Source organism: Lolium perenne, chromosome 1, assembly GCF_019359855.2.
Source record: "Lolium perenne isolate Kyuss_39 chromosome 1, Kyuss_2.0, whole genome shotgun sequence".
In the NCBI taxonomy this organism is placed as follows: Eukaryota; Viridiplantae; Streptophyta; class Magnoliopsida; order Poales; family Poaceae; genus Lolium; species Lolium perenne.
The window spans coordinates 27,548,562-27,572,883 of NC_067244.2; the positions used below are offsets into that span (position 1 = coordinate 27,548,562).

General features: G+C 44.8%; 1 protein-coding gene across 2 annotated transcripts; it reads left to right on the top strand.

The window, feature by feature from the left end:
- Positions 1-1,932: 1,932 nt before the first annotated feature.
- On the top strand, positions 1,933-6,453 carry LOC127344751 (uncharacterized). Of its 2 annotated transcripts, none has more exons than XM_051371093.1 (7): positions 1,933-2,096; positions 2,554-2,623; positions 3,181-3,307; positions 3,491-3,660; positions 4,483-4,801; positions 5,760-5,926; positions 6,025-6,453. In XM_051371093.1, exons 2-7 carry the CDS (start codon positions 2,602-2,604, stop codon positions 6,180-6,182), a joined length of 963 nt encoding a protein of 320 aa, XP_051227053.1. In that variant the 5' UTR covers positions 1,933-2,096; positions 2,554-2,601; the 3' UTR covers positions 6,183-6,453. The 2 variants fall into 2 exon arrangements, with proteins under 2 accessions (XP_051227053.1, XP_051227050.1); XM_051371090.2 differs by having other exon boundaries at positions 1,933-2,069; positions 2,555-2,623.
- Positions 6,454-24,322: the final 17,869 nt, after the last annotated feature.

Genomic DNA, 24,322 nt, shown 5'->3' on the forward strand with positions numbered 1-24,322 from the left:
CATCCAGTAAGGAGACATGATCGACTCTACGCATACTTCGTAGGGCAATGAACCTTCCATTTGTCCACCAGTCAAGGGAATGGATACTAATACGGTGCATGCTTTTTCTACAGTAATCAAGGCAATGATAAGATTGCTCTATCATTGAGAATTTTGGTTGAACTTTCTACTGTTGTGATGGGCCCTGCAGCTTCCGGCGAGTTGCCGCTACAGGGATTGGTTCCGATAGGCATGCATGCGATACTTGCACATTAACTTGGACTCTGGATCGGACGCATGCAGTTGGCTAAGCTGGACGTAGACATGATATGCATAAGCATAAGTAGATTTTTTTACCTCTGTTTCGAAATGTAAGACGAAGGTAGTAATACTTATATTTTAAAATGAAGGAAGTAATACTTATATATGCAATACATAATAAATAATAATGAGCTGTGACTAGACATAAAACGTTGCCAAAATGCACACTCTTACTGCACAACAGTACACGTTACATATTGTTGTATTACTCACTTAAATTGTCATGAAAGTACAATCAATTTGTATGGACTCCTCAGCCATCTCCGACAGGCGATACCAGCAAGAGAGGCTTCGGTTTGGCCCGGAGTCGCAAAGGTGACTCTCAAGTTTCTGTAGAGAGGAGAGGGGGAAGTGAAGAGATAAATGAGAGCCAAACCGAACACTCTATACCACTATACCAGATACTTTTGTGAAATCCGGACAAGATTTGAAGACATGAGATGCTCTTAGATGGAATCCTTGCGCTTTAGAGGTCACCACTAAACCTAAAAAAGCCGGCTAGAGCCCACATTTCCCTCTCGGTTACTGCAATGATTATCACAAGATTATATTTGTTAAGCATGACGCCTTTTATAAACTGTTTCAGCATAATGTTACCTAATGGTAAGAAAATACACATGCGTCTACCTTCACCTAGACAAACACCAATTAAGCTACCCAATGCAAAAGAGGGCGTCTATTTTTTTCTACCATTTTTTTCTTTCCAAGGCACATGTCTAGCTACTTGACTTCTTTAAATATCCTTTCTCTTTCTTCCCTCTCAAGACATCACTTTGTAGATAGAGTCATGGATACTTTTGAGGCTACCACCAAAGCTAAAAAAACTTGCTAGGGCGGAAAGTGTCTTTGGCACATGAGCACCAACGCTTTTGTTTTCTAAAAATCATATTTTTGAATTCCAAAAAAAATGATATTAAATACCCACATACATATATTCTGAAGATACGGTATGAATTTTGGAGAAAATATGTTGTATTTTGAGCTATACGAAAGAGACAAATTTCTGACAAATATCTGCCCCTATACGTAGCCACAAATTTGTTTTTTTCTTGTAGCTCAAAATACAATGCAATTTCTAACGAAATTTTTCACGAGTATTCAGGACATATATGTATTCACGGAATAAATGTGACAATTTTTTAAAACGCAGATATGCAAATTTAAAATATTTTGAAAGCCAGGAGCATAATTCTGCTTTAAATCTACAAGTAGTCATGTGCACCAAATCTGCTTCCTTGCTACGGCCCCATTTTCACCCTCGCATAATTCTTGCAAGTACGCTAAAAATGACGCTAACAACATAATAAACATTTTGTACAGTGAATAGTCCTTGGACCCCAACATATATGTGGATTCTAAGGCCACCACTAAACCTATAAAGTTTTGGTAGGGCCTGTTTTGCTCCTCACTCTTAATTCTTGCAAGGATTATTACAAGATTATATTTTAAACATGAGGATTTTAAATAAGTTGGCATAGTAAAGAGATACTTGGTGATTTCAGTGTCCGCTTACAGAAAGAAAAAGGGAAGAGAGAAGTAAAAAATAGTGGACGTGACAATCTGCAATTACCTTGCACGAGAATGGAAACCTTGCACATGGCAGGTGAGAGAAGAGACGGGTGGAAAAAACAGAGTGACGGACGGAGAGAGAGGAGAGGAGAGAAAAGTGAGGGGCTAGTCTCGGGTGCCTCCTTCCACTTCGATAAAAACCCCATTCTCCTCGCACCTCCAGGACCCCAATCGTCGTCTACAGAGGAAGCCATTGTGAGGTACGCTCAATCTGCTTCCAAATCCAGGTCTCTCTCTGCCTTAGCTTCTTCCTGCTAGTCGGAAATCCGTCTCTTTGCCGCGGATCGCGCACTACTGTTCTTCAGTTCTTTTTCTAGAGTAGAGGGTTTTCACTTTTCAGACTTCCGGGATGTTTTCTTCATGAAACAGGGTTTCAGCCTTTCAGGGTTTTCCAGTGCAAGTTCTTGGCTTTCTTTCGTAATTGATCCGAGGGGTAAAGCTATTAGCATTTCTAATCGACATGTCTGTGGAGTGTGATTTACTTGTTCTCTCCTTTATTTTCACGGGTACAATTTTCATATGCGTGGTAAATTATTTTGACCAAGTTTGGCTCTAGCTTTAAAGATCCTGTATGTTCGCTTCCCTGCTTTCTGGCATGATAATTAGTTCTAGATCTGCCTGGTAATTAGTATTTCATATGACATGTGCTACCTTTCTCTGATATGTATGATCTATCTTTTGTTAGGGTGTATAATTTCACTTGTAGAGCAGAGAAGAGGAAGGGGCGGATCTATGGGCAACTGCAGGAGTACATGTACGTATGTCTGGTCAATTCTGACGTTCAGATTGTGTCTTTTATAAACAAACATCAGATGCAATTTAGAACATTAATCGCTTGGAAAAAGTCAAGGTGAATATGCAATCCTAGCTCCGAACTGAAGAAGCGCTTGCCTTCACCATCATGTCAATGACTCAGCAAGATGTCCAGTTAGTTATGTGTTGAATATAACATTCCTTCTGTAGAAACTGAAAGCTGTTGGTCTCGATGTCTAATTCATGAGAAGCAATAGTACAAGATATTGATACATAAGGCTCTTGTGCCTTGTTCTACCCCTGATTGATGACATGACTATTGACTAACTATCCTAACCAATCAGGGGCCACTTATCACAAATAATGGTACTCAAGATTTTGATTCATATAGTCAGAGCATAGAAAACATCTGTGTTATTGTCTCTTTTTCGGGTGTCCAATAGTCAATATATTTGCCTTTTTATTTGCAACTACAACATGCACATGAAATTTGCTCATTGCACATTATCTCTTTTTTGTTTTGTAATTTTTGAATTATTGCACTTGTACAAATTTCAGCTCGTGTGCTTCCAGTGAAGACACATGTTCCAGATTTTGAATGGAAGATTGAGGACTTCTCATCGCTACTTGAGACGGGGGCCAAGTCTGCAACATCTGGTCCTTTTCACTGTTCTGGGTATAACTGGTATGCGCTGAGTCAGCAACATCTGACAAACATGTTTCTGTGAAGTCAAATTAGCAATGAAAATCTTATAAACAAACATGTATATGCTGAATCTAAATAGGATGCATGTAGTGATGAAATTAGGCTTCATTCTAACTTCAGTTATGAATTCTAGACTGACTTCATTTTCTGCTTATTTACCAGGCACCTCCAAGTGAGTCCAATGCATACAAAACCTGGTGCTAAAACTGCATATGTTGCTCTTTGTGTTTATATGCAACGATCAACAAGGTTGGAGCAAGGGCACTCGGTGCATGCAGTGTTTGAGTTGTCAATATACAACCATTCTAATGGAATGTATTGTGGATGCAAAGGTAGTCTCATGAATATTGCGTTTCACGCACATCCATCCTATTACAGCTTGGAGTCGATAGTTCCTCGTGTGCTATAAGTTTGAGCTAGAAGCTCCATCATTACAAGTCAATATCTATAATAGAAAATTTAATACGATCAAATGTTTTCCCATTACCAAATCAAGTTAGTCTTGTGCCTGTCAAATTAAAGACTCTACATTCTAACAACATTCTGGAGTCCATATACATGTTCTCTTTTAATTGAGTGAATTCCACTTTTTACCCTATAATTATGCATTTGTGACACATATTAACCCATTTAGTAGAACGTTTAACAAAATATAACATTTAGGAGACCTTGAATACAGTTTAACCTTAGTTTCACATTTTGCTTGTTATTGTTAGATGGGACATGCATGATATGTCTATGTAACGGGATAAAATATGTAAATATCGGAGGGCATCATCAAGGATTATGTCCAGAATTCTTTTATACATGTGTTCCATTCCTCGTCAATGTTTTGATATTTTTTTATCCCGGCCATCACCTGACACCTTACCCAATGAATACGCATCAGAAATTTAGGGTCCAAAACTTATAAAAACGGTAATCTACGCGATTTTTCATTTGACAGGGTAATTAGTGTCACAAAAACCAAAATAGTGGGTAAAAAGTGGAATTCACTCCTTTTAATTTGATAATCATTATTCAGGTGGAATTCACTACTTTTATCTCTACTTTCATGTTTAACTGGGCTGAAAGGTTCTTATATATTATTTGGACATTTGCATCTTACAAGTTCCTCTGCTTAATCTAATATTTTAACCTTTGCGTAAATGCAGCTAGCCACACCTTTGAGTTCAAGAATTTCACCTCGAACAAGCACTGCTTGATTCCTCTTCAGGAGCTACTGAAATCATCTGCTTTTCTAGTTGATGATAGCTGTGTCTTTGGTTTAGAGATATTAAAAATTGATGCGTTTTCTCCTGAAAAGAGGGCTGTTGTGGTTCAGAAGAAGGCTACCACAGTTGAGAATTTCTTTATCCAGAAGAAGGGATACCTGGAAGGAACATACACTTGGACCATAAACAATTTCCTTGAACTGGACCATGAGCAATCATTTTTCTGTTCTCGTACATTTGAAGTTGGCGGACATAAATGGTATTCACCTGTTACCTAAGTAACAAATGATATAGATAATATGCACGTGTTATCCGTTAAATTACCATACCAAGTTACTTCACTAGCTTCATAGTGGCCAGAAGTTTTCTTTTATTGCTTTCTGCCAATGGACATTCCAACGGTCCATGGTCACTACATATACTCCAACTGGAAATTAAGCAAGATGTCTAAGGCTCTAAGCATGGAACCGAAGAACTCTGCTTCTAGTATATTTCACATTCCAATCTCAATGGAAAATGTTTTTGTAATCATCTATTTACTATAAAATTATGAAAAGATATTGTAACATTGTAGTACTAAATCTATGTTAACAATTTGATGGTCATATGTTGTACTGTTGAGGATAAAAAACAGAGGAAGTTCCAGAATTTTTTCATTTATATTTGGTACCACTCATTCTTCTTGAATGTACGGCATACTCACTGCAGTTCTGTTTTTTTTTTTTTTTTGAGGAACACAGTACAAACGCAGACGCTCACATACACGCGCATACACTCACCCCTATGAACGCACACACGCACACCCTACCCCTATGAGCACCTTCGAAAGACTGAGCCGGCGGATTGGATCTTGAAATTGACGAAGTCACCACAGGCGCCTCGCTGTCGACGGGAACGTCGCCTCCCACTGAATGAATATTCCGCCTTTATGAGACACACAGATGTCAAACCTGGGGTTTGAACTCTGATGGGCTGGGGATACAACCATCCTCCTAACCACCCAACCTCAGGTTGGTTCTCGCAGTTCTGTTTTCTAATAGGCTTTGTTACCATTGTTATCTCACAGTATTGTGCCCAAAGTTAATGGGTGTACCTGGTTACACGCAACTAAGCTCAATCAAGTTTCTGATTTCAATAACTAAATACATTCTTGAAATACATATTTCTCCCGGATACACATATATATTTGAACTGTCACTTCCCATTTTTGTCAACAGGTACGTCGAAATGTCTCCATGTCGTGGCAAGTACAGCACTGATTGCGTTTCCTTGTACTTATACATGGATGCTTCCAAAGAGACCCCTTTGAAGTCCGGAATGGTGGTACAAGCGACTCTTTCCATCCTGGACCAAAATAATGGGGAATACTTCACTGGAACTACAGGTTCAGCTATTGCTACTATAAGTCCTATGCTGTGAATCCACCAGCTTGTGTTTGTAACCTCCTTACTGCAGTTGATCTTACTTTTATGGTGATCGCAGGTCTCAGGGTCTTTAGTGGTCCATACGGCTGGGGATGGCCTTACTTCGTTGGACTCAAGGAACTCAAGGACCCGTCTCGAGGATATCTTGTGGGATCGAAATGCGTTATAAGGGCAGATCTCACTATCGTTGGGTCATCTACTGATGGAAAGATGTAGCTCATGGCCTGATGAAGATATAATGCCCTTTCATCCAACTAGCTACAATTATATTATACTATATGAGATAATGTTGTGGTAGCGGTACTAAGAACTTGTGGGATGATTAGTATTGACCTGGATTTCAGATGTGAGACTTTATTTCTAGTATTTGAGGTAAATATATATTGACATAAATGTGATTTGGGAAGTGCTTCCATATGTATTGAGGATGCAAACCTATGTCAGTTAGCATGTCTCGCTAGCTACATGCATGTTGCCTTCAGCTCAATCGTGTTATCTCTTACTTGGATCAGTCGACCATGCTCTAAATTAATGTATCAAGAAGTTGATGTAAATCACTTCTCATCTACTAACTATGTTTCATAATATAAGACGTTTTGGAAAACTAATTTAGTTTGCCAAAACATCTTACCTTAAGGAACAAAGTTAATACTATTTCTTAAGTACTTCCGCCGTTGTCCGCCTGTGCCTTTGCAAGTGCTGCATGTACAACAACTGCAACCTGAACTCTGAGGCCATGCGTATTTTCACGTGAATTGTTACATTGTATCATCGATAGAAGGAATGGGTATCACGAATTCTGACCATTAGGTGCATCGACAGAAGGAACAGGTATCACGAATTCTGACCATTAGGTGTTTTATCTTTTGTCACAATGGCTTAGTTTTCTTGTGAAATGGTTCAGCTTCAACAAACAGTTACCTAAAATGGCACTAGGTTGATCTTGCTCAGGCAAATCAGTTTCAACAAACAAAAATGCCAATGGATCAGGTTGAGGGACCTCAGCCGCTGCATCATTTCTTTTTTGTTTTGTAGAATGACTCTATGGTTTTATCTTGAACCATTTTCACCTAAAATTTCTTGTTTCTGATAAAAGGCATCTAGTGCCTGGCTTTAAACTAATATAAATCCAACCATTTTCACCTAAAATTAAATTTGCAAACAATAGTTGGTCTATTTTCTGTTAAATAAGCAGTTCAATTAGTGTGTACCAAAATAAAATCGAAATCTGCAACCGGCTTACAACATGGTGTGGTACTCTGTCACTGTCTTATGTTCATTCAATTCATCAATTGGAATCAGTCTATGAAACTAAGGTGCTCTTTTTGGGGTTTACATCAACGCATGGCAACATAGTAGTACTAGCCGTTCGGGCCGCGCCGCGCGCTGCATAATGGTGCTTCCGACGGAGGAGCACTTTTGTCGCCCGAGCATGCGCGGCAAAATAGCGTTTTCGGCGGGGCAACTTTCACGCCAATGCGCGGTATCGATTTACAGCGTGTTGCAAACTACATATAGCGCGCCGATTTTTGGAACTTTTATTGGAGATACCATGCCTCCCTCCCCACGACTGCCGCCTCTTCCGCTAGCATCCTGTCGTTGATTTCTTTGCCATAAATCGGTGTTGTTTGGTCCCAACCGGGGACTGAACCGAAATGTCGGTGGACCATGTCACGGCCAAAGGGGCAGTGGAAGCCTGCAAGTGTAGATGTTTCTGGAATCATGTGGAGAAACAGAGATGTTACTGTAGCTGCGAATCCCAGTGTTCTGGGCCGTTTGATGGTACCCGATCAACGGTAGAAATTGTGTTATGCTGATTGGATTCAAACTTTCAAAATTGATACACTATATAGGAGTATAGAAATACGATTGAATAACTCAAATCAACGTTTCCTATGTAAGTACATACCTTGTTCAATTTGACACTCCCACAACTTGCCGCCACTAAAGATCGATCATCCGTGAATCTAACAATTTTGATCGGACACGCGAGATGTATTTTCAGAGCAGAACATGAGCACGGTGAAGTAGATCGGCTTATCAACCCTCGCGGGTCACGGCTTTGGTGGAGTAGAATATTAGATCGCTCGATTGGGATAGTTTTTTTTTTTTTTGACAACTCACATGCCTTTAATCAACTAGAGTTATAGCTTAGAGGCATGTTCAAACAAGGGGAGGTTCTAAGAGCATCCCTACTCGTTGGCGCTCCCCACGCCCAAATCCGGACGAAACAACCGCCGGATTAGACGAAATTAAGTCGTGGGGAGTACCGTATTTCCAGTCGTCCACCCGGAGTTCGGCGGATAGAGTTTAAATTCAAACAAATCGCCGTCCCGCGCTACAAGTACGGCCAGTTGATCGGCAAAAGAAGCAAAAAGATCAGCCACAGATCGGCGATCGGAGGGAAATTACACGGAGACAGGCTCGTCGGCAGTCCCGGCCGGCACGGCGGTGTCGGCTGCGGCGGCCGACGAGGAAGCAGCGGCAGTGGACGTCGAAGCAGCCGCAGTCGACGAGGTAGATGGTGAGGTAGACGAGGTAGGAGCCGGCGGAGACGACGAAGGACTGGCCGGAGGGGCTCGGAGGATGTCGCTGCGGTGGGCCTGGTACCAATTTCTCGTCTCCTCGTCCATCAGTTCCATGTCGCCGCCGCCCATCAGGAACGCCAAGTCTGTGTTCCTCTTCTTCGCCGCCGCCGTCGTCTTCAGCAGGGCGATCCGGACGCCTTGATTGGCGAGCATCTCCCGCCACCTGCCGTCGAACTTGTCGTTCCTCCCGTCGGCGTGCGACCTCAAGTCGGCCCAGCACTTGTCGATCGACGCCTGCATCCTGTCGGCGGGATTGTCCGTCCGTTTGAGCTCTTTCAGCTTCTTCTGGCCGAGTTCAGGGCGCCCTTCCGCCGCGCAAGCCGCCGGAGCGTCGGGGTTGTACTGCTCGGTCTTGCTCTTCGAGAGGGACGTGCGAGTTTCCTTCCACTTCTCGCAGTTCTCGAGACGGGCGTAGACGTTGAGGAACTTGAACTGCAGGCCGGTGTCGTCCGTGTACATGTCCAGAGCTCGGCGCAGCTGGGGAAAAAAGAGCACGGCGATACGGGTCAGCTCGGCGCAGCTGGGGAAAACAAGAGCACGGTGATGCAGGGTCGACGGAGCATACCTTTTGCTCCAAGTCCTGGCCGCTGATCGGCTGTTTGCGGACCTCCTCCTGTATGCCGTGCCATTTGTTGCACGCCGTCTGCATGAGCCCCCAATGGGTGGCCATTGCCTTGTCTCCCCGGTACACGTTCATGTTTGTCTTGTTGAAGTAGGGATCGACGAGTTTGCGCTCCTCGTACGCCTGCCTCACTCGAAGCCAGTATGTGTCGAACGACTGGTTGGCCCCGATTATGCCGTTCGTCGACACGGTCATCCAAGCTTCGGCGAGTCACTCCTCTTCCTTCGGCGTCCATTTGATACGCGGTTCGGCAGGCGGCGAGCTCTTCTTCCTCTTCTTCTTCCCCTTCGACAGGTTGGCGTCGGCTTGTGTTGGCTCTTCTTCTTCCTTGTCTTCTTCTTCGACGGCTTGGCTTCCGTCGGCAACATCCTCTAGATGCTCGTTGCGCGCCGCCACAGCTGCCGTCGCCCTCGCCTCCTCTTGCGTGAAGAACCCCGGGCACTCAGCGGCGGCGGCCATGAAGAACCCCGGGCTCGCAGCGGCGGCCATGGAGCCGGAGGTGATCATCTCGTGGATCTCCTCTTCGTTCGGCGCCGCCGTCGCACCGAACGGGAGCGGCCCTCGTCGCAGGGCCGGCGAGGTGCCCTCGAACTGGCCGCCGCCGCCGACGTCAAGCTCGGGCGGCGACGTCGTGGACCTGGACGGTTGGACGTAGGCGCCCTCTTGGAACACGGCAGTCGGCGACGGCGATTACAGCGAAGGGGAGAAGGACGACGGGGAACTGGTTGTACCTTGCGTCGACCATTGGCCGGGGAACATGCCGCCGCCGCCGCCGCTCATTGCCATGCTGATCATCCTCGCTTGTTCGTCCTGGGCCGCCGCCGCCGCCCTCTTGGCGGCGGCTCTTTTCACCCTCTCCGCCCTGCCGCTTGTTTCCACCTCGCGCCGTTTCTCGTCCGCCGCCCACTCGGCGTTCGACATGGTCGCCGGCTTTGTCTTCTTCGCCCGCATCTTCCTCGCCGGCGCCGTCGGCGGCATTGTGGTGGACGAGAAGACGAGGAGGAGAGTGGTGGTGGACGAGAAGACGCCGCCGGGAACTGGAGCTGGAAGACGAGGAGAATGGCTAATTCGGCGGGAGAGAATGGGGATATGCAAGCAAATTGGAGGGAAAATCGACAGGATTTGGTTTTCCAGTCGCCGACTACGCGGGTCCACACGACGTTTCCCGCCAAAATCTTTCGTCCGAAGTCCCCGAGCGCGCCCCGGGGGACCGGGGATGGCGTGGGCTCGCCGGATGGATGAAGGGCCAAATCCGGACGAAAACGAGGAACCGGGGGCGCGACTGGACCGATTTACGCCGTCCGGATGTAAAAAAGGCTCGCCGGGGGCCTGTTCGGGGGACGAGTGGAGATGCTCTAAGAGCCACACATGTTTACCTAATGGCAGCGATGAACCAAATCTTGCCAGCCTATGGGCTTGTTGATTCGTTTCCCTCCGTTGGTGAAAGAAGGTTACATCACCCTTTTGTCGACACTCGGGGCTTTGGTGGAGTAGAATAGTATTAGATTTCTGGATCGGGATAGTTAAGAAAGATGCCTAACTCTTCTGTTGGGCCACGGGAGTTAGAAAATCGGGCAGAAAATCTGGATGGTTGTTGGGCCACGGGACTTACAAACTCGGGACTAGGCCCACATGAAGTTGCTGGGGATTTGGGAGATGCATTGCTGATCGGCCATTGACGGGCATGTCCCTTGTTCAGGCTGGGTAGTGCCCACTCTCTGTCCAAGCTATGCATATTAATGAAAACTGCACGAAAGATCTAATAAACAAATAAATAAAACTGCACGAAAATGTACTATAAGCATTTCCCATAGTTTGTCTTAACTGGAAGAATGCACGAAATTACCTTTTTTTTTCAGGTACGCAAGAAATGTACCGATGGATTCACTGAATGTGTACAGGTGACTCTGAAGTGCCATTGTGCTAAGTGAAGACGGCCTAGTTTCATATTTAGTAGGACCAAAACAAAAGTTCATGGCGGCTTAAGTGGCTCTTACAACTGACTAGGGACATCAGAACTTGAGCAGACAAAGTTGGTACACAGCCAGTGGCTTCTCATGCTGTGTCGTGGGAGCTGAATGCTTCCAAAGCAGATATCAAGTTTATATAGCTACTCGTACGTATCGGTAGAGCTGTCGTCTGACAGTTATGTCGTGTTATATATTAGACTACCAAGCAGTACTAGTGGCGAGTTTAATCATGCTTCTGTACGAACTTTTTTGCTTTTGGACTAGTAGTACCAGACTACCAACCATTTTTCTTGCTCTAACTTGGAGTTGTACTTGATCGACTTGAAAAATAGGTTGATGTGTGGACCATGAAAAAACCTTCCCAACTGCTGAATCAGGTTGAGTAAAATACTGTAGCAGATCCTCTGGGAGTCTGGGCTATCTTATGTTTGCCAAGTTACGAGACGCACACACTCGGCCAAAAAAAAAAACTACGTTTTCCACTGGTGTTTTTTTTTCGAAATGGGGAAATATCGTCCCATCTTCTGCATCCTTTTTTTATTAAATTATTAATAACATATTACAAGAGCAATACAAAAGATCAAACTCGAAGCCACCTCGCTAAACCTACAAAGGGATGAAGGGGGTGACAATTCACCAGCTCACATCAACCAAAAACCAAATGACTTCCCAGGCCACCCAATAGCAGATGAGAAGCACATCCAGTCAAGCAGAGCATACGCCAACGCACACGCCATAGAAGTTGCTACCGCCGTCTTCCTCAACTCCATCTTCAAGAGAGATCATCGCATTGACCATGCCAGGCCTGTCATCGATGCCGCCACAGCGCCAGACGACTCCACCATCCTGCGCGAGTCCATCACACTGCATCCGTCCCGAGACACCACTGCACCATGCCACGGCGACACGACGACGCCGACACAGCAAAAGCACACCGCTCCACCTCAGCACCACCGCCATCCGTTGTCTGCTCCAAAAACGATGCCCCCCAACAGGGAGAACGGCGTTGCCCACTGCCATCGTCCGATCCGGGAGACCCGGGTCTAGGGTTTTCCCTGGAGCAGCCCAGGCGAAGAACGCAGACTGCAGAGACAATGCATTCAACAAGGTAACGACGAAACACGCCGCCATCATCCGCCATGACCGAAGTCCGGGCCGGCTTTCACCGGCAGCTGCGCCTCGCCATCGGGAGCTAGGCGACGGAACGCGAGGTCCGCCACGGCTAGCCACACAACTAGCCGATCTCCTCCGGCGAGAGAGAAGACCACCACTGTGGTGCCACGGTCAGCGGCACCAGACGCCCGCCACTTGCCACCAGGTCGACGCCGTCCCCGCCATCCAGGGCCGCCGCCCTTGGTGCCGTGGTCCCAGACCTTGACGAGGAGCAGTACGAGATCCGTCCCCATCACCACTTGCCCGGCGATACCGAGGCGAGGACGGAAGGAGAGGACCGCGCCGCCAGGTTCCGGGGCCGCGCCGCCGCCCCCATCACCGCCCGTCCGTCGGCGAGGAAGTGAGGAGAGGCCGCGCCACCAGAAACCAGGGACACGCCGCCGCCGCCATCGCCGCCCGCCCGGCGAGAGGGCTGCGCCGCCATCATCCTCCAAGGGCTGGGGCCACCCCCCCAGTGCGGAGGCGAGCCTCCATCCGCCGCACCAGGGGTCCACGCGAGTATCCCTGCCGCCCCCATCACCGGCCGCGCCCTGCTTCGCCGGCGGCGGCCTCCGGGGACGACGAGGAGGGAGGGAGGGGGAGGGGAAGACGGCGGCGGTGGGGGCTAGGGTTCCGCCCCGAGTCGCCCTGGAGGGGAACGACCGCGTGTGAACGTAATATATATCCTGCAATCAGAACAAGTGTTTCAGTCAATGTAGTACGTAGGTCTCTCTCCACCTTCCAGGTCTACATGTTCTAAATAAACAGCTACAGTATGCAGTTGGTATAACAGTCATGGCGCAATTTTCTTGATCTGACTAGGTAGCTGATGTGTGTGCGTATGTATGTGATAGCATCTTCCTTGGTCGTTCCAAGTCAGAATATACATCAAGTCAAGTCAGTTGCTTGTAGAATTTGGACAGTATACGTCGTTGCTGATCATTTATTCGGCGTTTATCTAATTATCAGATATAACCTTATGTTTTCGGTGGAGAGAAAGAAGACTAACGTGTTGAACTGTTGGGTACCTGATTCAAGTTCTGAGTGCTCTCATCGAAAACCAACCCTGCCTGACTTAATCTACAGCCTCTCAGAAAACAAAAACATGTAGCATATATTTCAATTTATTCAGCCGCGGACTAGCTAGGTATCGTTTTTTTTTTCGAGGAAGACCAGATGTCGTTGAATCGGCCCCAGAAGAGGTATACCAGAGGTCGAAACACTAAAAAAAACTCACCGGCAAGACTGCGATACACAAAGTTCAAAGACAGCGAGACAAGGCGGAGTGGAATAATGTCAGCGACAAGCTGAACCACATTTTCCGCTTGTGTAAGGAGTAGGAGGAGCAAGGAGGAAGGACAGGCTGCCATAGTGATTTTTTTCCTGTATCCAAATCCAACCAGGAACGGAGCAGGGTGGTAGTATGTACGCGTAAATAGAGACATACCTAGTGAGACAGTCAAAAATATATAATGATGCGTACCACCGATATAATTTCTTACTGTACAACCTGCAGAAATTTCCACGAAAGTACACTCAACTCGTACGGACAACACTACGCGTTAGCATGCATGGTAACCTACTGCAAGAGGTAGAACCGGATGATGGGACAATCTCTATTTTATTATTTTCCAGCCCATGCGAACTCAATATACAATTTAGCGATAAAGAATCCAAATTTACATGTAAGCTCACTATTACAATACCAACATACTGTACGGACTAAATACAGTGTATATATTCACAAAATCAAGCAGTACCAAATACATACAAACTACTAACATGCCGTAAATTAAGCCATATTTCATTTGCACATCTTAACTATACTTATAACTCCTGCTACTAGAGACAGAGTATGCTAATCTAGCTTCACATCCTTCTCCATCAGTTCATATATACGACATAATTAATAAATTTCTCGATCCATCATCCTGGATTCACAGCTTAGAAGGATCTGGAGCCTTGCCTGACAAAAATAAAATATCAGCATGTCAGGTTTTGCCCGTGCCACACGCACAAGATGAACTTTGTTACTGTTTATAAATAGTTCGTATACCTAGGTCGATTACTTGCTTTTCTTTTTGCTGCTTGATATGGGCTGTGTGGCATGACTTGTCGTCGCTTTAGCTGTACCTGCTTGACAAGAGAGAAAAACTTTTAGAGAGTCCACTGATTATTTGGTCAATTCAAGAGAAAGTGCAACATAAATCTTTTAGAGAACAGGGACATAAAGGTTGATCAAAAAGTAAGGCTTGCATGCACTCGAAGATCCAGTAGTATATACAGTAAGCTCGAGTGATGGAGTCTACTCACCAGTAGAAGATGCCTCTTTATGTCGGCGATTGTCCAAGCTTGATTGCTTGGTGCTCATCGCTGCATGGAGATTCAGAAGATATAAATTTAATTGGTAAACGAATGGGATTAGGATGTACTCGGAGCTCGCGAGTGAAGACGCATGACCAGTTGAGACTGGTACTAACCAGAACTAGACGATGCATGTTTCGGAGGATCTTGTGTAGCAACATTAGGTCTACGGCTACCTGGATTAGTCTGCTGTTGAGGCACATACTTAGCACTGAGCGCTGCATAAACATGAGAGAGATATAAATCAGTTAGTCAGTAGCATGCATGCAGTATGCTATGAGCCTATGATAACTACTGAAGGTTAACTATATTACCGTTCGCCTTGGACGGCATCTTCTTTTGTGTCTGGAGTCTTGAGGAGGCCTTGTTCCTCTTGATGAAATTTGAGCGATTGATGACTGTTGATGCATGGCCGAATGCTGCTTATATAGTCTAACCCATGGCATAATCATAGAAATTGCACCTAATTAATTAGGACGATCGAGTCATCTCCTTAGAAAATACCAAGTATTATTCTATGCTATTCACAGTGTACTTAGTTGCATTGATATGTACATACCTCCTATCTAATCGGTGCAAAAGTCAATGATTCTTCAGTTTGACCCTATTGGCAAAATTACCGGAATTAGACCGATAATTATTTCAAAGTTCACAAATATGTATCTGTTGTTTTTTCTTTCAACTAGCAAGGTGGCCCTCGCAAATGAGAGGGCACTATCTTTAGTGTGTCAAAAAATTGTTGATGATTTTTCTGCAATTTTAGTTAATTGTGGTAAGTGATCATATATAATATAGGTTCTTAATCTAAGAAAAAAGAAATTTGGTAGGTAATGATTTAATTTTTGTAACATTTGGATTTCTAAGGGCTTAATATTCAAATCTACTACCATACTTACAATTTCTTCTGTCAAAAATGAAGAGAGTCATCTAAAAAATTCGTTCTCCCCGGTTTCTTTTGACTTCTATTAGACATTGAGAGGTGAATTTATACTTTCAATTTATATTAACCAAACATACAACAAAATCTTAAAAAATAAATCACTTATCTGACTTCAAGCTTTGATTTGGCAATATTCATATGAAAAAATAGTTGAACACTTTGGCAAGAAGTACATGGTTCAATGTGTGTATCCGCCGGTTGCGGAAGGTTTGAACGGTATGTCTATTTTTGGGAATTAATGTGTTGGTTGTTTAGCATATCCCACGCACAATACTTGATGATTTATTTCATGGGAAATGATTGGACGCATAACTTGTATAGAGATTTTTCTCCTCGTTGATATTAAAAACAAATATGTTTGTACGCGAGAGGAGAGAGATGACATGCGTGCAGTCGGACATTAGTGGTGACGAGTGGCAGCGTGATCACCGTCCGCGATATGTATGCAAAATGGTTGTCGACCGGACACGTTGTGCCACCGGATATTCACAGTGATGAGCGGTAGCATGGTCGCCGCCCACCAATCTATATGTAAGATGGCGGTTGGTTGGACGCGCAGGGGCAAGCCTACCTAGCTAGCAGTAGCAGGTCCTTATATGCATGGACGTGTAGCTAGTTGTGCCCTTGGGCAGCCGGATAGATCGAATCTGATGCTTCCGTACCAAGCTAGCAAAATGTGCTACTCTAATTAAATCACCATGCCAACATGTTGATGGAGTATTTAATCTGTGGGTGCAAGCACGTATCATGCCAACAACGATCAAGTCACCTGTGGGATTGGCCAGCAACAAAGAACCCTCACGCTCACGGCACTCCGTGCTAGGAGGCAGGACGAACGTATTGGCTTATTTTGCGAATCGTGAGTGAATACTGTCCAACCATGAACATATATTAGACCTAGCTCAGATACACTTGTGCCGAAATATGTCGTTGAGGTCACACATGGTTATTCTTGCTAGTAAGATGGAGTTGGCCTGATACTATTGGTCACTGAAATCTCAGCCTTTATGTTCGTCTTTTTTTATTAACGTACTTTGAAATTACACGGTATATTAACTTGACACACAACTCCATATATTATATGATTTTAATTTTCTGGTTAAATCATAGCAACCAATTATAAATCGGACTAATTTGGATGATGTGGACTAATGTGGCGCCTGAAAAGAGGATGTCATAGGATGATGTGGACTAAATTGGTCTAGTGCATGAATGTATTGGAGTTGGAAACCAATTAAATTTAACGTTATTTTTCAAACATGGAATTGCTAGTTTTAAAAAATAGAGTTGGAGACTAATAAAATTAATCACGTGCATGTATAGTAATGCTTCTGGATATTTTTTTTATTTTTATTTAGTGTGGACAGAGATATTCGTGTGATACGATTTCAAACGTATCTATAGTTTTTATGCTCCATGTTTGTTTTACACCAATTTATACATGTTTTGTTTACACTTCGTTTCGCTTTTATACATTTTCTGGAACTAACCTATTGATAAGATGCCACAGTGCCACTTCCCTGTTTTCTATTGTTTATGTATTTCATAAAAGTTGTAAAGGAAATATTTTCGGAATTAGACGAAACAAAAGGGAAAGTTCCTATTTTACCGAAACGAAAACGTAGTCCAGAGGAGAGCCGGAGGGGCGCCACAGGGCGGCCACGCTGCACCTGGGCACGGCCCTATCCCTTGTCGCACCTGGGGGTGGTGTGCCCCCCCAGACACCCCATCGACATCTCTGCTTTGCCTATTTATTAACGATCTCGGGAAAAACCTAAACACCCGAGTCTCCATCCACGAAAAGTTCCGTCGCGACCGCCATCGCGGACCCTAGGTCGGGAGGGTTCCGAACCTCTTCCCAGCACCCTGCCGGAGGGGAGATCATCACCGGAGGGCTCTACATCGCCATGCCCGCCTTCGAAGTGATGCGTGAATAGTTCACCCTAGACTATAGGTCCATATCAGTAGCTAGATAGTTGTCTTCTCCAATTTGTGCCTCATGTTTAGATCTTGTGAGCTACCTATCATAATCAAGATCATCCTTATGTAATGCTACATGTTGTGTTTGCTGGGATCCGATGAATATTGAATACTATGTTGAGATCGATTATATACTTGCCATATGTTATTTGTGATCTTGCATGCTCTCCGTTGCTAGTAGATGCTCTGGCCAAGTATGTACTTGTGACTCCAAGAGGGAGTATTTATGCTCGATAGTGGGTTCATGCCTCTAGTAATCTGGAAGAGTGACAATAAATTTTAAGGTTGTAGATGTGTTGTTGCTACTAGGGAGAGAACAACAATGCTTTGTCTAAGGATAACTCTATTGTTTACTTTACACACATTGGTTAATGTGATAATCTGTCGCTTGCAACTTAATACTGAAAGGGGTGCGGATGCTAGCCGGAAGGTGGATTATTAGTCATAGATGCAGTTGGATTACGGTCTATGTATTTGATGTAATGCTCAAACGAATCTCATAATCATATTATCATGTATGGTCTTTATTTTGTCAATTGCCCAGCTGTAATTAGTTCATCCAACATGCTATTTATCTTTATGGAGAGACACCTCTAGTGAACTGTGGACCCCGGTCCTTTTCTTTACACTGATAAAATTATCATGTTCTGTTTACTTACGGTAAGCACTGTTCTCTTTAATTCCACTGCAAATGAACATCTCTTTTCATACTATATGGTTAATCTTTTGTTTTCAGCAAAACCGATGAGATAGACAACCTCATTGTAAGTTGGGGTAAAGTATTTTGGTTGTGTTGTGTGCAGGTTTCACATTCTTGCCGACGCCGGTAGTGCGCCCTACCACAAGTCAGCTAGCAACACATTCAGAAGTCATTCCTTTCTCCTAAGTCCTACCGGTCGATTAAACTTTGGTTTCTTACTGAGGGAAAACTTGCTACTGTGCTCATCATACCTTCCTCTTAGGGTTCCCCAACAGTGTGCATCTGCGCAACATCAAGCTCTTTTTCTGGCGCCGTTGCCGGGGAGAAAGAGGATTTCTGCAAGGGGAGACTCTCGTCTCCAATCTCTTTACTTTGTTCTTGTTTTTCTTACTTTACTTCACTTCCTGACAACTTTTGACATGTCACACCTGACAAGGTATTAACTTGTCAATGCCTACAGGTTGTAGACTAGGGTTTCGCGGAAAGTAGAGGGCAAGTAGATCTCGAAGGTTTCAGCCGAAAATGTGCTTGACTATGAAAAACTAGGGTGTATGTTGACAATGATTCGATCCTTTCTTTCTCCCTCGGCTCCCCTTTATATAGGAGGTGGAGCCGAGGTTTTCGTATCGTACAAGTTACAAAGTCCGGGAGACTTATTCGAGTCTTTTCCGTATTGATACAAGTCTTATTCCTAATATATCTCTGTTTCCCATATTGATGCTTATTGGGCTTCCGAGCTTCACAATCTTCGGGTTGTGGGCCTTCAATTATCCTCGGGTACCTTATTCGGCAGGCCCATCTGGGATGCCTATGTCAGTAGCCCTCGAGATTTTGCTTGAATCGTAGAGTCAAGTAAAATCTCCATTGTAAAAACAATCCATAAGTTCTATGAATCTTTTTAATATTTTGCTCGAAGTATTTATATCTTGTACAGGGATAACGGTAGATGGGGCTTGTTCATCTGACGGATCAGGTACTAGTTAACTGCTCTTGTACAATCCCGCAAAAACCTACTTCAAGGTCAAGTCCCTGGACTCGACCTTGGGATACTGGCTTAATTCGACATGCGCCGCTTCAGGTCTTACCATATGCCGAATTCCAGTTGAATTTTTATCGAGTACCTAACACATCCGCTAGGATTTTCTTCGCGTCTGTTGACACGGATAAAGTAGTAGAGCGCATTTGGATGCGATACCACGCCGCACAGGACGGATCCCGGGGACTTACCTTCGTAAAATATTACGGCATTCCGAGATTTTATCGCGACAGACGCACTTTGAGAATATATTGTCTAGTGCCTTTGACGGCTGCTGGAATGGTATATTTATTCGAGTCATATGATGACATAATATCTTGACCTCCCGATCGGAGTACATAAAGAGTTATGTATAACTCGAAAATGTACGACGATACTTCTTTCTCATATTTCATCGGGTGTGCGGCCAGCGCTCCCGATGGGAGTAGCCCCCGAGGCTACAACCAAGTGCTTGTACTTGGTTATAGGCTCAACTTATATTGTCTTATCGCTATTTTGTTAACCGTCCTTTCTTCTTTTTTTACTTGCTTCTCCCTTTCTTTTTCATTTTATTGGGTGGGCGACCAGCGCTCCCGATGGGTGTAGCCCTCGAGGCTACGGCCAAGTGTTTGCACTTGGTTGTAGGCTCAACCTTTGCTATTTTTCACCAACTCTATTTTTTCTTTGTCACCTTGTCCTCTTATCAGAAGTATGAACAATACTTCTGATAAGAGTAGCCCCCAAGCATATGAACAAATGCTTGTATTTGATTACAGGCTCCCAAAGTTTCTCTGTTGGAACACTCGAGATTTTCCTGTCGCTATATTTGATAGAAGCACTCGAAGTTTTCTTTGGAATGACATCAGTGCTGACGATAGCCACGATTGCCTCCTTGGGAAACCACGACTCCTGTCACTTCTCTGAAACATGGGTCCAAAGTTCTGCACCATTGACACATTGCGCAAGTGGAGGACACACGTCCTCCGTAATTTCCGGCACACGCTCAGTAACTTCAACCAATAATTTTGAGGTGATAAGACCAGTTTACCCCTTGAAACACGTGTAAGGCTAAAAACACTTCATCTTTTCATCCAACGACGCAGTGGGTCAGCTTCCTGTTATAAAATTACCTCATCATCCTCATTCCCCCCCTTCGCCGCGCCGCACATCTGATTCTCTCTCTCTCTCCGCCATTGCTAGCCCTTGAGATCGCTGCGCAACTTGCTTCTCTCATCTTGCACCCACGCCAAAGCTCTCCGCTATGGCTCCTCCTCGCACCAAGCTGCTGAAGCACAGGGCGCCCGGTATCGATGCGCCGGCGAAGGCGCAAGTTTCGGGATGAGAGTGGTCCAGGATCACCAACCAAGATCAGAAGATGTTGAAGAAGCTTGGACTGCTGAAGAAGAAGGAGTCTCTGATCTTTCCTGGCGACGAACGCTTCCCCCATCCTCCTATCGGATTCCGGGTAACTTTCATCGACTTCCTAATCCGTGGCCTCTCCACTCCTTGTAACATCCCAAATTTCAATAAAAGGAAGAAGAAGAATTCCAGAGATCCAAATTTTAGAACCAACAAAAACTTTTATTTACATATAGTGCCATGCATAGGACTTGTGCATTTTGAGTGATATGCCATGATGATTGTTATTGTGTTTATGTGCTAAACCCTAAAACCCTAAAGTGATCAAGTGAAGATCACAAACCAAATAAAATAAAAAGGGAAAGAAACCAAATAATAAAACCCTAAAACCCTCACATATGGTTTAGGCCATTTTTGCAAATCTTTACCCTAGACCAATTTGACCTTCACCATTAGTTGTAATATGTTACTAAACACTTATTACAACTTTTGGAATCAAAGGAACACAAATCAAATCAAATCCAAACTCAAATTGTGGTCACATAGAATAATGGTCAATTCTGCCATTTATATTCTGGTCACTAATTTGAGCCCCTGGTTTTCAAGTTTTTCAAACTAAACTTTCCAAATTCTTTGCACCTCATCTAAGAGCAAATCAAGGTGAACAACTTTTGTAAAGACCACCATACCAAAGTCATCTTGGATCAAAAACTAGGCTCATGCAAAGTTGAGACTTTTTATCAAGTGCAACATTCTCACACTTTGCATTTTGGCATTTCTTTTATTTTTTGAAATTCCACCACCACTTGTGAATGTCTCTGGTCATTTGCAACTTATCCAAATGAACCATTTTCAAATTTTGGAACCACCTGAGCTCAACCAAATTTGGCAAAATTTGCAAAATTTAAATAGGATCAAATCTTCAACACTATTTCAAATAGTGTTTTGGCCAACCCTACTGCCCCACTCGACCCTACCTTGTTCCCTTGTCCCCTCTCTCTCTCTCTCTCTCTCTCTCTCTCTCTCTTAACCAGCATAGCAAGCCTAGGAGGAACCCTAGCAAGCCATGGACATGGCCATGCTGGCCATGTGCCACATGTCGAGCTCCCCCTCTCTCCCTTCTTCCCCAACCACGGCCACCACGCCACAGAGCACCACCTCGCCTCCCTACCTCATCCTATGCCCGCCATTCTCGAGGAGGACGGCGACCATCGCCGGAAAAAGCGCGCCCAGAACGGCCCAGGATGCCGCTGGCGTCGCACGTGTGCACGCCGCGGGCACCACTGGACACGCGCCGCGCCACCACCCTGCGCCTCGCCTGGACCACCGCTCGACGAGTTGAGCATCGCCGCACACGCACGACGTCGCCAGACACACGCTCGACCACGACCCGTGACCGCCGCCGCCGAAGACGACGACACGATCCCGCCGCCAGACATCGCCATGCCCCGACCAGGTTGGGCACCGCCTGGGCTAGCTAGCGCCGCCTATCGGACCGCCATGAAGTGTAGAACAGTGTGCCGCCCTCGCCTAGCCCAATAGCTCGTCGGAGAACCCGCGCCGCGGTTGACTTTGCTGCAGCGCCACGGTCACTCGCTCGCCTATAAAAGGAGAGCTCCATTCACCGATCTGAGCACACCAGCACCTTCCCCTCTTCCCCCTCGACCGCCTGAGCAACTCCACCGTCGAAATTAGCCACCGTAGCTCGCCAATCGCCACCTCACTGCCGCACGCCACCGCGGAAGCTTGTCGCCAATTGAAGCCGCCCCAGGACGTGCCGCTGCTACCAGTAGGATCGCCGTCGTCTACACCTTCACCGAGCACACTGCCCACCGTCGCTGGAGCCACGGTGAGCTCTCCGACCCCCTACTGCCGCCGCGCCAGTGCGAGCTTCTCGCCGGCGATGACGATGACCCTGGACCGTTAGATCCCCCTCTAATCCAACGTCCCACGTCGCCCGTACCGATTCGGGATTTATGAGCCACTGACGGGTGGAGCCCACCGTCAGACAGCCCACGCGTGCGTGGACGCGTGGTGGGCTGGACTTGGGCTGTTCTAATTCGTTTCGGCCCGTTAGCTTTTCCCGCCGGCCCTTTTATTTCAAATTTGCTTTTTTCAGAATTGGTTTGAATTCAATACTGGACCTGTGTTTGAAATTGAATAGTTTCAAATTGGCTGGGCCAAATTTAGCAAACTTTATATGGTTGGAAAGCTACTGAAAAGATATACAACACTACACTGGTCTCAATGTGAGATTCTTTGTATAATTAATGTGACAAAAAGAACAAGTCAGGGACTTTTTCACATTCAAATAAATCTTAAAAATCAACCAAAAGTTCTATTAAGTTGTTTTCAACTCTCATAGCTCACATTTCACTTACAATAATTGTTTCTGCAAAAACATGGCATGGTTACTTTGAGTGATCATGGCCTATTTTAAATAAAGGACTATATGACTAGTTTAGTTAAGTGATATTGTCCAAAACTATTATGCAAATCATATGAAGTGTTTTACTTCATTTAAATCTTGTCCCAAGTAATTTCATATGAAGTTATGACCCTGGTCTAAATACTCTCACATGAAATACTTGGTGATATTAAATCATAATTAGCATTGTTAAATAGTATGAGGTATTCTACCTCATTTAAATCATTTTCCCAAATGATGATGATGAATGGTTGACTTAGGTCAACATGATTTCATGAATGATTGTTTGAGGAAGTTAAATCTTAAGAAGATTCAATGAGAGGAAATTATTTTCCTGAAGAACTAAATGGAAACTATCATTTACATATGTAATGAAAGGAAATTATTTATCTCTTAAGAAGTAAAACAAAGTCAACACACATGCTAGTAAGTGTGGAATGTTAGCATAGTGGTGTGAACCTTTTTTGTGTGCTTAGTATAGCTCTTGAACTTGTTGAGTGATTATACCTCGTATTCGAATTTAGACGCTAGCACCGGAGAATACCAGGAAGAAGAAGGATTCTACCAAGAGGAGGAATGTGGGGACCTCGGACTAGCTGTCCAAAATCCCTGTTATGTATACAGTTCACGATCCCATGATCAGTGCGCCGTGAACACATAACCGAACTGATATCAAATTGCACCATCCATTACAAAGCGGAATAAGAAAAATTACAACATGGTCACATGACCAATACTTACATAATAGCCTCGAAGGGCCTAAACTAAACATCAGAGTAGCATCATCACTTCAGCAGCGCAGTACCCAAGTCATCTGCCATAACCCTACAGGCAACTGACTGGGAAGACGTTCCTAGCTCGCATAGACGTCGCCAACTCCTTCTTCATCCATCATGTTCCTCCAAGTCTGGCCAGGTAAATAGCCAGGGACAAAGCCGTGAGTACATTTGGAATTGTACTCGCAAACCATCAAGAAGGTACTTTGCAAGAGTGCAAGATAACAAATGCTAATCTAAGATGACAAGAGGGAAGAGCTAATTTCACAAGTGGAAATAGCAGGGGGAAGAGAATCAGTTTCTCTTGTGGATATAGCATGCCGCCATCTCAATTGATGGGGACGCTAAGGAAGTTCAATGACATATCTATATCTTTGTTAAAGAAGATACTTCAAAGAGTTCTACAACATAAAACACTAGGAAGGGAGTAACCCAGTTTATTTCCTTTCCGACCATCTCCAT